The following is a 14247-nucleotide window of genomic DNA, read 5'->3' on the forward strand; positions in this document are numbered from 1 at the left end:
CCTGAGCCTGCCCTGAAGGCAACGCAGCAGCAGCCAGGGCTCCACAGCGGGCCAAGCCCCTGCGCCTGCCCACAGATCCTCGCCTGGAATCCTCTGCAATCCTGGCCACCCTCCTCTGCCATCCCCAGCCCCTGGGGCCAAGCCTTGCTGCCACTGCTGCAGCTTCAGCGCTGGCTGGGCCTGCACTGCCACAGCTGCTGGGGAACACCAGGGCACAATTCCACTCTGGGGCTCACTGACACCCACACTCTGGGCTGCCTGCCATTGCACTGCTGCAAAGTGTACCGTGTTTGGTTCTTTCAAATCTTATTTCTCTGCTCAGAAAGGTTTCTCTACACAAAGGTTTGCCTTTGGGAAAGGAATTTTAAAGATTTTATTTAAGGAGTGTTACACCACTCAATAGAGATGAGTTTAACATCCCAACAGACTGGGAACAGCCCAAAAGACACCCACAGAGATAACGACCAGCAACAAAACATCAACATTGCCCAGCAGCAAACAGCAACCAACGGCTACGCCAGACACTGCCCCAGCAGAGCTGGAGACACCTGGGCTGGAAAAGGCTGAGAAGGAAATCCAGGAGTGTGGAGACCGAATTCACATCAGAGTCAAAGAAATCTGGGTCCAACAGGAAACCAAATGCTAACAACTTACACAACTTGGAAACAATGAGCATTAAAGCAGTGGATTTAGATTGGTTCTACATAAAGTTTAGGAAAAATCGAGTAAAACTCACATGGCATGGAGTGATTTTTTCTGCACAGCTGGGCTATTTGAGAAAGAAATTATTTCTGTTGCACATCCAGGCCAGAACCAATGATGCCTTGGCTCTCTAACAATAAAGAGATTCTTGGAGAGTTTTTGTTTTCCTTGCAGTTTCAGTGACAAAATTACAACACGAGAAAATGTTTTCATTATGTTCCCACTTAATGTTGTCAGGTAGGTTTGGGACAGCAGTGTGAGAGTCAAGTTTTGGTCAGGGTTTTTCCATGTTCTCCTTTATGTAGCTTTTGCAAAATTGAAGAGCTTTAACCATAATATTTTGAACTCGTAAAAAGTTAATACTTCTAAAAAAAAAAGCAGATTCTGGGGGGGCCACATGTGACTCACCAGATGGCTGCCCTGGAAGAGAAGCTCCATTCCAGGCAGCCTGCAGAGGAGCTTTAGAAATGCAAATGAACACTGCTGGGCAAAGTGTGGACAATGCACCTGGGTCTCTTGCCCGGGGCAGGAATTGGGCTGATTCCCTCTGCCCCTCACCCCAAGCTCTGCCTGCTGGCACTGATGGAATTTGCACAGCTCAAGGCAGAGCCCATGGGGAGGATATCTCACCCTGCAACAGAAACGGGTGAAGCTGCGAAGGGAAATAGCAAATGGAGAATATTGGGAAAACTTCACTATAAACAAATGGGGGGAATCATCCCTCTGCCTTCTCCAACATGTGCTCTCACTGTCTGTGTTATATAGGGTATATTAGAGCACTGGGGATTTTTTGCTACCAAAAATTCAGGGAAATCAGTTGGGAATCCAAGGATTTAATGATTTAATTAGAGAAAAGCAGTCAATTGATGCAGCCCTGGCTGGAGAGAGTGGCCAAAAATGGAAAAAAGTGGAATGGCCAGCAGAACAAATCCTACAACACCATGGACCAGCCCCTGGGAACTCGAACCAATTCATATCAGGAGCCACAGAACCCATTTCTCATTTCAATAGCATCATTAGATTACAAGCTGCCCTCGCAATAACCAACCAGACAGCTCCAGCTCCTGACCTTCCTGCCGACCAATCCACTGAAAAGAGGAACACAACACTTAACCATGGGATGGGATCATATTACGTTTTAGCAGAAAAAAAGGGGAGTTTGTGGAAAATTAAATGACTCAAACTCTTGTTGGCAAAGAGATGACAAAGAAAAAGTGGTGAAACAGATAACAAAGGAAGTAAGAAAGCACCTCATGCTCCAGGCCAAACGTGGAAAGGACAGGAATGGGACACGGTTTTGTGGCTCCTTGGCAGACCATGGGTTAAACGAATGCTGTTTCTCCTCTGATGTGCAACAGCAACTCTCATCTTTTTACCATGCTCCACACCTTGAGAGTGCAGCTCATTCAGCAGCTGAGCGAGGGGCCAGGGATTTGTAGATAAGGAAGCAACGGGCGAAACCATCAGCTTCAATAAATGTAACTAATTAACAAGGACTGCTGTTCACACAATGTCCCGCTAAATTCCTGAACTTCCAGAAGAAAACAGCCTTTACAGAGCCGTGAATATCGGCTGTTATACAAAAGTGGGGGTGCACATTAACGAGGACATGCAGTTGGCGGACCGGGAAGTCTGAACCTTCCAAGTACCTCAGCCAGTGGGCAAAGGGAGGGGGAGATGAGGCCGGGAAAATGAGGATAAAAAGGAGGCTGCGAACTACAACTATGGCAGAGACCGCACGGCAAATGCCCCACGGCCTTTCGCTCTGCTCAGCAATAAAGTCACTTTTACAGGACTCCTCTGTCTCCTCTGGGCACAGAAACCCCCGGCCACGGCAATTTTCCGCACAGCCCCGGGCACGGGGCAGCCCCCTCTGTCCCAGCCACAGCAACCGGGCCGAGCCAGCGCTGCTCCGGTAGCGGCTCCTGCCGAGGCAGCGGCCGCAAGGAGACCGCGGGCAGCCGCTCCCGCAGCGCCCTCACGCCAGCGGCAACACGCGCCGGACACGGCACAACGAACCCGCCCGAGCCCCCTGCCGCCCCCGAGGCCCGCAGCCAGCCCCGAGCCCCCGCACAACCCAGCGCGGCTCCCACCTGCGCTGCGGCCGCCTCCGAGCTCCGCCGCCGTCTCACCGCGCTCCGGCCGCTGCCGCCGCTCACGGCACCGCACACACGCTCCGACAATGGCGCCGCTGCCCAGCCACGGCCGCCCTCAGCCCGCCACCGGGGCCCTGCTCCGCCCCGCTCCCACCAATCAGCGCGCCACAACCACGACTGACGGTACCATCGCCCAATCCCAGACAGGGGCGGGCTCTGCACACGGCACAGCCCCGCCCCGCGCTCTCAGGGCGCCCCGGGCTGCGTGAGGGCAGAGCCGGAGCTGAGGAACAGCCCTGGAAAGGGCCCGGGCCCGAGGGGATTGAGATGAAAACACAAACAAACTTTTCCCCAGGTCCCGCCACGGCTTTCCCGGCACTGCGGCTCCGGTGGCTCCGGCTCAGCGGGAAGCCCCGGAGCATCACTTCTCTTGCCCCTAATTAGGAGCATCATTGTATCGCTTTGATTTCCCCCAAAAAGGGAAAACCGCCCCAAATCCCTGTGGATGAGTGGGAGATGGGAGATATTTCTGAAAGAAAACTCCTAAAACTCAAAGCAGGATAATGAGAAGTAAGTGAAGATCCTTAAATGCAACTTTCCCCCACGCCTCCCTCCTTCCAGCTGCACCTCCTGCCCCGGCAGTGCCGCAGACAGGGAATGGGGCCGGGCTCAGTTCATGCCCCGGGGCTTCTCCCTCTGCTCAGGGACAGGAGTCGTTCCCCTGCTGCACCCTGGGTTCTCTCCCACCGGAGACTTCTCCAGGAACTTCTCCAAGCTGAGTCCATCCCACGGGGCACAGCCCCCTCCAAGTGCTGCAGCGTGGGACACTGTGCCCCGGGGTCAGTCCTGCCAGGACAGGCTGCTCCAGCGGGGCCCTCTGGCCGCGGGGTCACAGCCTCCTCTCAGGCATCGCCGTGCTGCAGCGTGGCTGCTCCGGGGGCTGCAGGGGGATCTCTGCATCCCCATGGATCTGCAGGGGGATCTCTGCATCCCCGTGGATCTGTGGGGGTATCTGTGCATCCCCATGGATCTGCGGGGGGATCTCTGCTTCACCTTTGGATCTGCATGGGGATCTCTGCATCCGGCACCGCCATTTTTGCAGTCACGAGGAACAGGCTGAGCTCTGCCTGAAGCTCTTCTCACATTCCCCACGCCTTTCCCAGCCCAGGGAAGCTTTTACCCTTTTACCTCCTCACAGCTCCCCAGGCTGGGTTTGCAGGCCCTCCTCGTGTGGGATCTCTGGAGCTCTTCCTCCCCGTTGGATTCCTGTACCATGGAGCCATTCCAAATGGCCTCTTCCACGAGGTTCTGTGGCAGGGATTTGTTCTCCCTGGTCTCTGTCCGCAGCTCAGTGCCTGGGGGAAGAAGGACAAGGAGAGGGAGAGACAGGGAGAAGGGCAAAGGAAAATGCAGGAGGAGAGGAAAAAACAAGAAGGAACAAAAGAGGAAGGAAATGGGAAAGGAACATGAATGGATGAAGGACAGAATGAGGAGAGGAAGGAGGGCAGACAAGGAGAAGATGGGATTTGCCTCCATGCCAGAGGGAAGGGGAAGGAGATCCCCCCAGTCCATCCCTGGCAGGATGGTGTTGGCAGTGAGGCTGTCCTGCAGCGGTGCTGGGCTGGGAGATGGAGCAGCAGAGAGGAGAAAGGGGCAGTGATTCCTCCTGCCCTGCCTGGCTGTCCCAGTCTGGAGTGTCCTGGCGCTGCTGAGGCCCTTGGAGCGTCCGGCACTCCGGAGCCCGAAGCTCACGGCTGCTTTATAAAGCTGACAAAGTCGGCGGGATGGGTCTGGGCATGATCTGCAGCAAACTGGGTTTATTGGTACAGGAACTGGGCACAGAGCTGAACAAGGCCCAGGGACAAAGACGGGCCGCAAGCTGAGGGCACAGGGGGTTTTTATATGGGGTAGTGAGGGTGGAGCTGAGGGTCAGGGTCCAATGGATATGGAGGAAAATGGGGCAAAGGAGGGGTTAAGGGTCGGGTCAGCTAATAGGGAAACAAGGGCAGAGGAATGCAGTAAATTAGAGCCAATGGAGGGACAGAGAGGGAGAACATTCTAGGGACTAACCAAAGATGGGTAATAGGGGGTGATCTAGGGTAATTAGGCCAAGGGGCCAATGGGGTAACATAACTTTCCATAAATCAGCATGTACTTGCAAAGATCTATGGGAGAAGCAAGCTTTTTACCATAACCTTGAAATCTATTCTTCTTATTGGGGACCAGTCCCCCACGGGAGGGAGACTGAGACTCCCATGTGCCTCCACACCAGTGCATCTTCCTTTTCCTCGCAGCCTCCTTCTCCTCCATCCAGACAAAGGTTAGGATTGACAAATCCTGTCTTTGCGGGAAGAACAAGGGGTGAGCACCTTGGGTTTTGTGAGAAAGGAGCCTCACTCTTTAGAATTTTTGAAAGTTTAATAAGGAATAATAAGGGACAAATCAGTAACAGCACTGGGTGCTCAGCGATGGCCAGAGGCACACTGGTTAACCACAGCAACGCTTCTTGTCTCGTTTTCCCATTGTATTGTTCCAATACATATTCATAATGGTTACACACATTCAAACATTTCTCTGAACTCGTTTACATGCTCCAGGAATTCTTTAGGTTGGTTTGACCCCCAACTCACCTTTTTAGAGCACGTGCAGGAATCGTGGATTGCTGTTTTGAGGGTTGTGTGTCACTCCCTCACAAGGGCCCCTGTTCTGTGGTTTCAGCAGGTGACAGTTATTGACAGTGGAAGGGTCAGTGGCAGGGCTCCTCATCACATCCCTTCCTTAAATGTTGTCTGACCATGCAGATGGTTTTAGCTATTTCCACAAGTACTTGAAATGAACATTGGCTATTTCACAGCTATCTCTGAAGTGTTATTGTCAGTTATTTACAAAAATAAAAGCATTAATTATTATTTCACAACTACAGCTACTTCTGCAAAAGTTCACATTCTAATGCACAACACATGGCATCCACTTTAATATTTTTCAAAAGCCAAAACTATAATGTATGTTTATCACACTGTCCACAAACTGTCATCCATAAATGATGTTCTGAGGATATGAGCTACACAGGGGCCAGGGCATAGGCCACAAAAAGCTGACAAATTATACTATAGCAAAAGCAGTTAAAAGTGATTACAAACTGTACTCTATGGAAATCAATGTGATTAAGAATAGATTACAGAAGTCAATACCTAATAGCAAAAGCCAACACTACCCAGTTATTTATAACAATCCCAGGGCAGGTTTTTCCCTTGCATGGAGCACTTGGGCCTTCCCCGGGCCCCTTCTGCCCTCGTGCAGAGCCGGTGGCATTTTCCAGCACACCCAGTTTGTAACCAAGAGCCGGGTGCAGGCGAGAAGGCTCCAAGCGCCTCCTTCCAGGCTGACTCTGCAGGGGCCGAGGCTGCTCTGGGCTCTGCCAGGGCTCTGCTGGGGCTCAGCTCTGGGCCAGGCTGGGCCCGCTCTCCCCTCACATTGCTCCGGGCAGCTGAGGCACAGCGGGAGGAGGAAGGGACACGGCAAGGCAGCTGAGGGTTAAGAGAGTTTTTATTCAAACAACTGCCATAACAAACAGGCTGTCCTAACTACCATAAGCAACTACAGTGCTAACTACCATAACGAACTACCAGTGCTAACTACCATAACTAACTAGTTGTCCTTACTTCTGTAACTGAAAGCTGTCCTCAAGTGCTTCATCTCCTCCGCTGCTCCCTCAGTTGCTTTGCTGCAGTGATCAGAGGGGTCAGGCTGGAGAGAGGCTTGGCTGATGATAAAAATGGGTGCTGCCCGAAAAATAAAAGGAAAGAAATGAACTGTTACTTTCCAGAGTCAAGTTCCTCACAGGCTCTGTTGCAACAGGACAAAGGGAAATACTTTGAAACTCAGGAGAGGGAAGCAGGCTCAGATTAGATCTAAGGAAGAATTTTTTAACAGGAGTGTGGGGAAACACTGACAGAAGGTGCCCAGAGATGTGGGAGGTGCCTCCTCCCTGGAAACATCCAAGCTCAGGTCAGGCAGGGCTCTGGGCCCCCTGAGCTGCTTGAAGATGTCCCTGCTCACTGTGGGGCACCAGGCCCAGATGAGCTCCAAAGGAGCCTGCCAAGCCACAGCAGGCAAGGATTCTGTTTGCTCTGCGTGCGGAACGCAGCCAGACTGGAGACTGTCGGAGGGGGCCCCACAAGAAAACCCCTCCCTGGCGCTGCTGCTTCCCCTGCAGCCCCTGGCCCTCAGCTGCAGCAGCTCCTGGGCAGCCCAGCGCCGCTCCTCATCCGGCTCCAGGCTGCACTCGAGGCAGTCCCGCAGCAGAGCCGACAGGCGCCGGGGCTCCTGCAGCTGCGGGCTCCCGTTCTGCCGGATCAGAGCGCGAGCCTGCAGGGAAAGCAAACTCAGCGCTCTGCCAGCTCCCTTCACACCCACACGGGCTCACATCCACCCCGGGGCCTCAGCCCCAGCTCCAGGGGCACTTTCCTCCCTGCCACAGATGCTGCTCAGAGCTCATTTTGCTATGCCAGCCAAAACACCCAAACCCTGGGGCTGCCACAGCCACTGCAACATCCAAATGATCTCACGTTGAGAGCCAGTTTCATTGGCTGACTCTGTTAGTAGGAACCTCCATCAGAAATAGCACATTTTGCTTCTCCAAATGGGGACACCAGCTTTACAGGCCATTTTCCAGAGTCAGTGTGGTCTGCCTGTGTTATTTCAGAGGATTTTTGGCATCTCTGCAGTGCCACTGACACTCGAGTAAATGCATTCCTGATGCCCCATCCCAGAAACTGCCAGGCAAGAAACAGGAGGTTTGTTATGCTGAAAGCTCAGGCTTGGTGACACAGAGAAAGTAGCTTGGACTAGATAAGAAATACGTTAGACTGTGAGGATGTTAAACAATCATCTTCAGGCTTTAGAAATTTTCCAATGAGAAGAATCAGGGGGGAGATCATATTGCAAAATGTCCTTTAGAAGCTCCTGCAGAAATCTTGTTGTGTTTGGGGCTGGGATTTGGGGGTGGTTTGGGGTTTTCTTGCAAGGTAATATTAGACCTGATGCACTTGCTTCGTATTTCCAGGTCATCCTCACAGCTAGATGAGTTGCAACAACATAAATCCCAAAGAAAATTGTTGCTGGAGACTGAAGAATATTCTTCTGTGTTGGGGCTGGAGTCCTCTGGGAATTCCCTTCCCATGTGCAGAAACCTCCAGCTGCTGCTCGCAGTGCAGGGTCCCCCTGTGCTCACAGGCCTCTGCAGCCACTGCAGAATTTGCCTCTTACCATGGCCGCCGTTTCCCTGAAGTAAGGAGGTTCTCCTTCCACCATCCCGATGGTCACAGTGCCAAAGGCCCAGATGTCCACCTTGGGGCCATAAGGAGATCTGGTCACAACTTCTGGGGCCATCCAGTGAGCAGTGCCCACCATGGAGCTGCGCTGGTCCTGCTCAGGGCTGAGCTGAGCGCAGACGCCAAAATCAGCTGAGGACAGAAACAAACCCTGTCAAAGGCAGCTGGAATGAGGAAACCAAGCACCAAGATTCCCCACTCTCAGTCTGAGAGTGCAGTAGTGAAGTCAGCTGGAAAAGCCCTCAGGGCTGTAGCCAAGGAAAGATGGAACTGGACCCTTCAAGAAACCCTCAGCTTTCATGCAGTGGCATTTACTGATTCCCTTGGAGCTTTAGATTCCCACTGCTGCCCCTCTGGCAGGGCCATAGGCAGAGCAAAGGCCCTGCTGGCACCCTGCTCCTCTGCTGAGCTCTCTGCAGGGGCAGCCGCTCTCAGCTGGCACCCGGGGCCGGGCAGTGCCCCCAGCAGCCCTTGTGGGGCTCTGGCCCTCCCTGGGAAACAGCCCCACACCCGCAGCCCGGGAGCGCCGTGCCTGGCCAGGAACACCCACCCAGCCTGACAGAGCCGTCCATGCCCAGGAGGATGTTGGAGCTCTTCAGATCCCTGTGGATCACCCGCTTGGAATGGAGGAAATCCAGGCCCTGCAGACACTGAGAGAGAACAATTTGGTAAATAGGTGTGATTCATGCTGATAAAATTGAAACAGTAATCAATGTTGACACAGTAATTAATATTTTGAAATAATAAAACAGATAAAGTTGTAATGCCAAAGAAGAAAGGGAGAGGAGGGGCTCCACCCCCTCTCCTGGCAGATGTTCAAGGATAGGAGGAAAAAGCAAGAGAGAACAGTTACTAAAAATTAACAGAGAGAAGGGAAAATCTGATTGGGTCCCAGGAAAATGCCTGCTATAAGAGATTTATTGCTTTGATGCTAAAATGTAGTATTATGTTAATTTTGGCTTACATTATACTGGCTTGGTGCACATCTGTAACCCAAAGGTGAATTAAAGGACAAAGAGGAAGAGGAGAGGTCTTCATCCAAAACGACCCCCAAAGACGGGTGCGACCACCAAACCGAGTGGTGGAGCATGCGCGGTAAAGGTGGTGATGAGGGCGGAGGTAAAAATGTGATGAATCGAAAATGGGAGGAGATGGCATTGACACATGACATATAAGGGGGGAATCTTCACTTGGCAAGCTCGTACATGAGGTGGCAAGGGTCCAAGAGCCCTGCACTCCGTACCCCGCAGTTACCTTTTGCTTATGCGCTATTATTTGAACCAAATTATCCCTTATTTTTAATCAAATTATATTGTCGATATATATTTTCCTAACTATTCAATTAAAATTGCTGCTATCTCAAATATTGTTTGGTTTTTTTTATGATGGGATAATTGGGCAAACATAACAACAAGAAACACAAGGGCAAAACCAATGGCCGGAATATATCACACAAGAAAGGACAGTTCAGAATTCTGCCAGCAGCAGCTTTGCTGTGACAGGCCAGGAGTGCAGTGCACACAAGCTCCAGGCAAACGGTTCAAGGCAAAGCTGAGAACAGCAAATCAAATCCAAAACAGACAAAGAGTACCACAACAGCAGGAGAGAGAACAAGAACAGAGTAGAAGTGCAGTGATGCCGGCAAGCCGTTCACTGCAGAGGCTCTTTCTTCTCCAGCTCACAAAAACAACACAGAAACAAAGCCCTGAGCATGGAGCCACTCCTGCTCTCACGCCCTGTTTGGAAAGGCCATTGTGTCCCAGCCATGGAGTGACAAGCAGGATTCCTCACCTCCCGACTGACAGCTGCCATCTCCCTTTCAGCCATGCGTGTCTGTCTGACAACGTCCTGCAAAGTTCCTCCATCCATGTATTCCATCACCAGCCAGAGATCTCCATCAACAAGGAAGCTGGAAGAGGAAAGCAATGGCATGGAGATGAAAGTGCAGAGCTCAATTCCCCCATGGAAAAGCCTGGAGTGCAGTTTTGTTTCCAGGTCACTTGTCAGTGAGGACAGAATCAGAATCATCCCCTTCCACCATTCCCTCCAGAACAAGGACACGCGGTTGTCCGGTGGAGCTCCGTGCACCGCTCCAGGTCCATCCCCCGTGGGAGGATCCACGCTGGATAACCCCGGGCGGCCCCCAGGGTGAAAGCCCCCCGGCTTGAGAACACAACTGGCTGGGGGCTCCGCATCTTCCTCGCCCCCCCTGTAGACACCATGATGAAGGCCGGAGCATCCCCGCTACTTTTCTTGTTTCTGGTCCTCTCCTTATGTCCCCCCCTCCTCTTCCTCCCGCCTCTCCTTCCCCGGTTCAATCGCTCCTCCCGCTCCTCGTTCCTCATCCGCCTCCTTCCCCTCCTCTCTCTCACGTCCCCCGCCCCTTCCTCCTCCTCCTCCCGCTCCCCCCGGGCCCAGCCCCCACCCTTTGTCCCCCTCCCTTTGCCCAAACCCTTCCCCATCGCCCCCCAATAAACGGCCCCGGGCCCAACTGGGAAGCTTTACTGGGAGCACTGGGAGCAGGCACTGGGTGGGGGCAGAGCGCCAGCGGGGCTGAGGGGGACACGGCACCCCCCAGAATCAGCGGAGCGGGGACGGAACGGGGAGGGGCTGCGGCCGCCGCCGGCTCAGGAGCTCTGTGGGCAGAGAAAAGGGGGTGACACCGGGCTGGGGGCCCCGGCGGGAGCGCACGCGCTCCGCCACGGTGGGGACGCCACCCCCGGCACCCGCCCTGACCTTCTTGCGCAGGGAGAAGCCGAGCCCCAGCGCCAGGAAGACGAAGCCCAAGACGAAGCCCCCGATGCCCGTCAGCATCTTGCTGCGGGCGGCGTCCGGCGGCATCTCTGGGGGGTCCGCAGGGCTCAGCACCCCCAAAACCTCTCAGCGACACCCCGAGCCCCTCCCAGAGCCCTCCCTGTGGTCCCCAGCCCAGCCAGGACCCCCTGAAACCTCCCCCCAGTCCCTTTTTGTCCTGGCCAGGAGCCACCCAAGCCCCTCCCGTCCGTCTCAGCATCCCACAGCCCCCTCCCAGGTGCCCCCAGCGCCCCAGGACCCCCAAAGCCTCTCGCAGTCCCTTGGCAGCCCCAGCAGGACTCAGCCAGAGCCCTCCCAGGCTGTGCCCAGCACAACCGAGCTCATGGCGAGCCCCGCTTTGCCATCGCCGATCTCCTTCCAGCCCCTCGGGGCTCACTGCGATCCCTCCCAGTCACACCCAGCACCCCCAAACTCCCTCCCAGTCACACCCAGCACCCCCAAACTCCCTCCCAGTGCCCACCAGGACCCGCCCAACCCCATCCCACCCTCCCCAGCATCCCCCAAATCCCTTCCCAGCCCTCTCCAAGCCCCCAGCCCCTCTCCCAGTCCCAGCCCGGCTCTCTCCAGCTCCCTCCCAGTGCCTCCCAGCACAGCCCAGCGCCTCTGTCAGCGCCCCCAGGGGCTCCCCCGTACCCCAGTGCCGCCTCAGGGGCTGCTCCAGGCTGACGTGCTCCACCTGGCAGCTGTAGCTGAACCCGCGCCGGGGCGGCGTTTCCAGCAGCACCAGCAGCAGGTAGGTCCAGTCCCCGTTGGGGACCACGTCGGTGGCCACCACGTGCTCCGAGAGCTCCTGCTGGCCCTGGAACCACCTCACCTGGATGGCAGCAGGGTAGAAATCCATCACGGAGCAGAGCAGGCGGCCAGGGCCGGGCTGGGAGCTCGAGCGGGGCACCAGCGAGATGGACATGCTGGGGGGCAGTGGGGGAAGGAGAGAGAGAGCGGGGACACACTGGGATCAGCTGGGGGGCACCGGGAGAGAGAGGGGAGGGCTGGGGTGGGCTGGTGAGAGACTGGCATGGACTGGGAGTGACAAGGAATGGCCCGGGGAATGTGGTGGGAGGGACTGGTGATGGGCTGGGATGGATTGGGAATGTACTGGGACGGAGTGGGATGGACTGGGAGGGAGTTGAATGGCAGTGGGAGAGGTGGGAGGGGATGGAGAGTATTGAGAGAGAGGGTGGAGGTCTGGGAGTGAACTGGGAATAGACTGGGAATAGACTGGGAATTGAGTTGGAGTGGGTGGGCCGAACTGGGAAGGACTGGGAGTGACTGGAAATGGACGGAGAGGAACTGAGGTGGTTTTGAGAGAAATGAGAGGAGATGAGGGGCCCTGGAATTGGAGATTGTGCTGAGGGAATGAACTGGGAATGACCTCAGTAGGACTGGGAGGGACTGAGTAGTACTGGGAGGGATTGGGAATGGACTGGGAGGGACTGGGAGGGAGTTTGTAAGACTGTGGTGGCACTGGGAGGAACTGGGAATGAAGTGCGCGGCACTGGGAGGCCGAGCCCAGCCCGGGGCACTCGGCCCTGCGGGTCTGCCTGGCAACAGATGAGTCATCAGAGATTCGTGCTTTGATTGGCTGAGAAGCGTCATCTCCAAGTTCGGCTGAGCTGGAGGCGCGGGGAGGCACTGGGAGGAACTGGGATGGACTGGGCGAGACACAAAGGTCAACGGGTGGGTCAGGAGGTTCCGAAGATGTGTTCAAGGAGCGCTGAGGGCTCTGGGTCGATGTCCAGGGAGGTTTTGTGGTGTTCCGGGGTCATTGACAGGGCAGGCCCCAAGGGGACACGCTCTGCCCCGAGCTCACCTCGGCGCCCCAGGAGGAACGGGGTGGCCACCTCGTAGTTGTTCCGCCAGTACCTGTCCACCTGAGCCCTTTTGTACTCCAGTTTAGCCGAGTCGCTGTTCCAGGACTTAGCCGCCTTCTCCCCATAGGGGGTGAACCCTACGTAGTGCCCCACGTCGCTGTCGAACATCGCGAACTGCATCCGGTTGTAGAGGAACCTCTCCACGTACCGCATCTTCTCCGTGCCGTTAATGAAGTGACACTCCGATGTTATCTGCTCCTGAAACACCCCTGTGAGTGCAGAACATAGATCGGGTGGTGCCCTCCCAGCACACCCCAGCAGAAACCGCAGAGCTCCGGGGCCACCCCGGATCCCCACTCCGCACCCCCTGTGCCCCACGGCCGCCATGGGACCCTCCTGCCCGCGCTGCCGCTTCCTCTTTGCCACCCTTCCCCCATTTCCCCTTTCATATCCTCCCCCCTCCCACCTCCGGCCGCTCCCAAATCACTTTTGGGGTCCCATTTCCCCATTTTCCCCCCCATTTCCACAAATCCCCGAATCCCCAGCCCCCTCAGGGGGGTCACCCCTCCCCTTTTCCCCCCTTCCCCACTCTCTCCCAACCCTCCCTCCCCTCTCCCAGCCCCTGAGCCCCTCCCGCTCTCCCTTTGGGGGGTCCCCTCCTCCTCCCGCTCCGTTCCGGGCTCCCCGCTTCGCCCCCTTTTGCCCCTTCTCCCCCCTGTCCCAGCGCCTCCCGCCCCCCGCTCACCCGAGACCTGGGCGCCCGCAGCCGGGGGGGCTCCCAGCACCACCAGTGCCGCCAGCAGGGCCCCAGCTGCCGCCCCTCGCCCCATGGCCGGGGCCGGGCAGGGAGCAGCAGCCCCAAAGCAGCCGCGCTGCGCTGGGAGCGCCAGTCCGGAGCAGGGCGGGCTCGGCAGCGCCGCGCGCTCTCATTGGCTGCCGCCGCTTCTGGGCAGCGATCGGCCACGGGCTCTGCCCGGCAACCGATGAGGCATTCCAACGCCTCGAGCTTTCATTGGCTAAGCCGCCTCCTGCCTGCGCTGCCATTGGCTGAGGCCTTTCCGGGAGGCTGCAGCCCCAGGCTGGTTTTTTTTTTTTGGGGGAGGGGGAACCTTGAGGCGCTGGGCAGGTGGGGGCGGGGATGGAGAGGCGCGGGCTGTGCTGGATCAGCCAATCAGAGCCGCTCATTTCACATTTAACCCCGATTTTTGGGTTACTGAGCTCGTTCAGGATTTTCTGTTCAGATCCCTTTGTCCCGCTGTCCTGGATTGGAAAGGAAGTGAGTTTTTTGGGATGCTGTAGTCAAACCAATCTGTGCTCACATTTGAATATTGGCGCCTGGTGTGGCCCCTGAGGACATGGATTCACCTCTGAGCACACAGGGGGTTAAAAGCTGAGAACTCCCAGGGGAAGCTCTCTTGGTTCCGGTGGGTGAAAGGTTCAGAGCTGCCCTGCCCGGCTGCGGGCTGGGTGCGGGAGGGGAAGCCAAGCGGC

The 14247-nt window shown here is 55.9% G+C and overlaps 1 protein-coding gene and 1 pseudogene across 1 annotated transcript; both read right to left on the bottom strand.

The window, feature by feature from the left end:
• Window positions 1-14247, bottom strand: part of LOC134432727 (zinc finger protein 850-like) — a 109220-nt pseudogene that overhangs the window by 6598 nt on the left and 88375 nt on the right.
• On the bottom strand, window positions 12558-13586 carry LOC134432813 (H-2 class II histocompatibility antigen, E-D beta chain-like). Its single transcript, XM_063181727.1, has 2 exons — window positions 13502-13586; window positions 12558-13025 (listed from the first exon to the last, which is right to left on the bottom strand). Exons 1-2 carry the CDS (start codon window positions 13584-13586, stop codon window positions 12628-12630), a joined length of 483 nt encoding a protein of 160 aa, XP_063037797.1. The 3' UTR covers window positions 12558-12627.

The sequence above is a fragment of the Melospiza melodia genome, assembly GCF_035770615.1.
Source record: "Melospiza melodia melodia isolate bMelMel2 chromosome 7 unlocalized genomic scaffold, bMelMel2.pri SUPER_7_unloc_1, whole genome shotgun sequence".
Classification (NCBI taxonomy): domain Eukaryota; kingdom Metazoa; phylum Chordata; class Aves; order Passeriformes; family Passerellidae; genus Melospiza; species Melospiza melodia.

What these genes read in the sequence shown, in the direction of transcription:
- LOC134432813 (XM_063181727.1), bottom strand. Translation starts at nt 13,586, where the DNA reads ATGGGGCGAGGGGCGGCAGCTGGGGCCCTGCTGGCGGCACTGGTGGTG. An exon ending in TGCGGGCGCCCAGGTCTCGG is followed by an intron (nt 13,026 to 13,501) that starts GTGAGCGGGGGG and finishes CTGCACTCACAG; the next exon opens with GGGTGTTTCAGGAGCAGATA.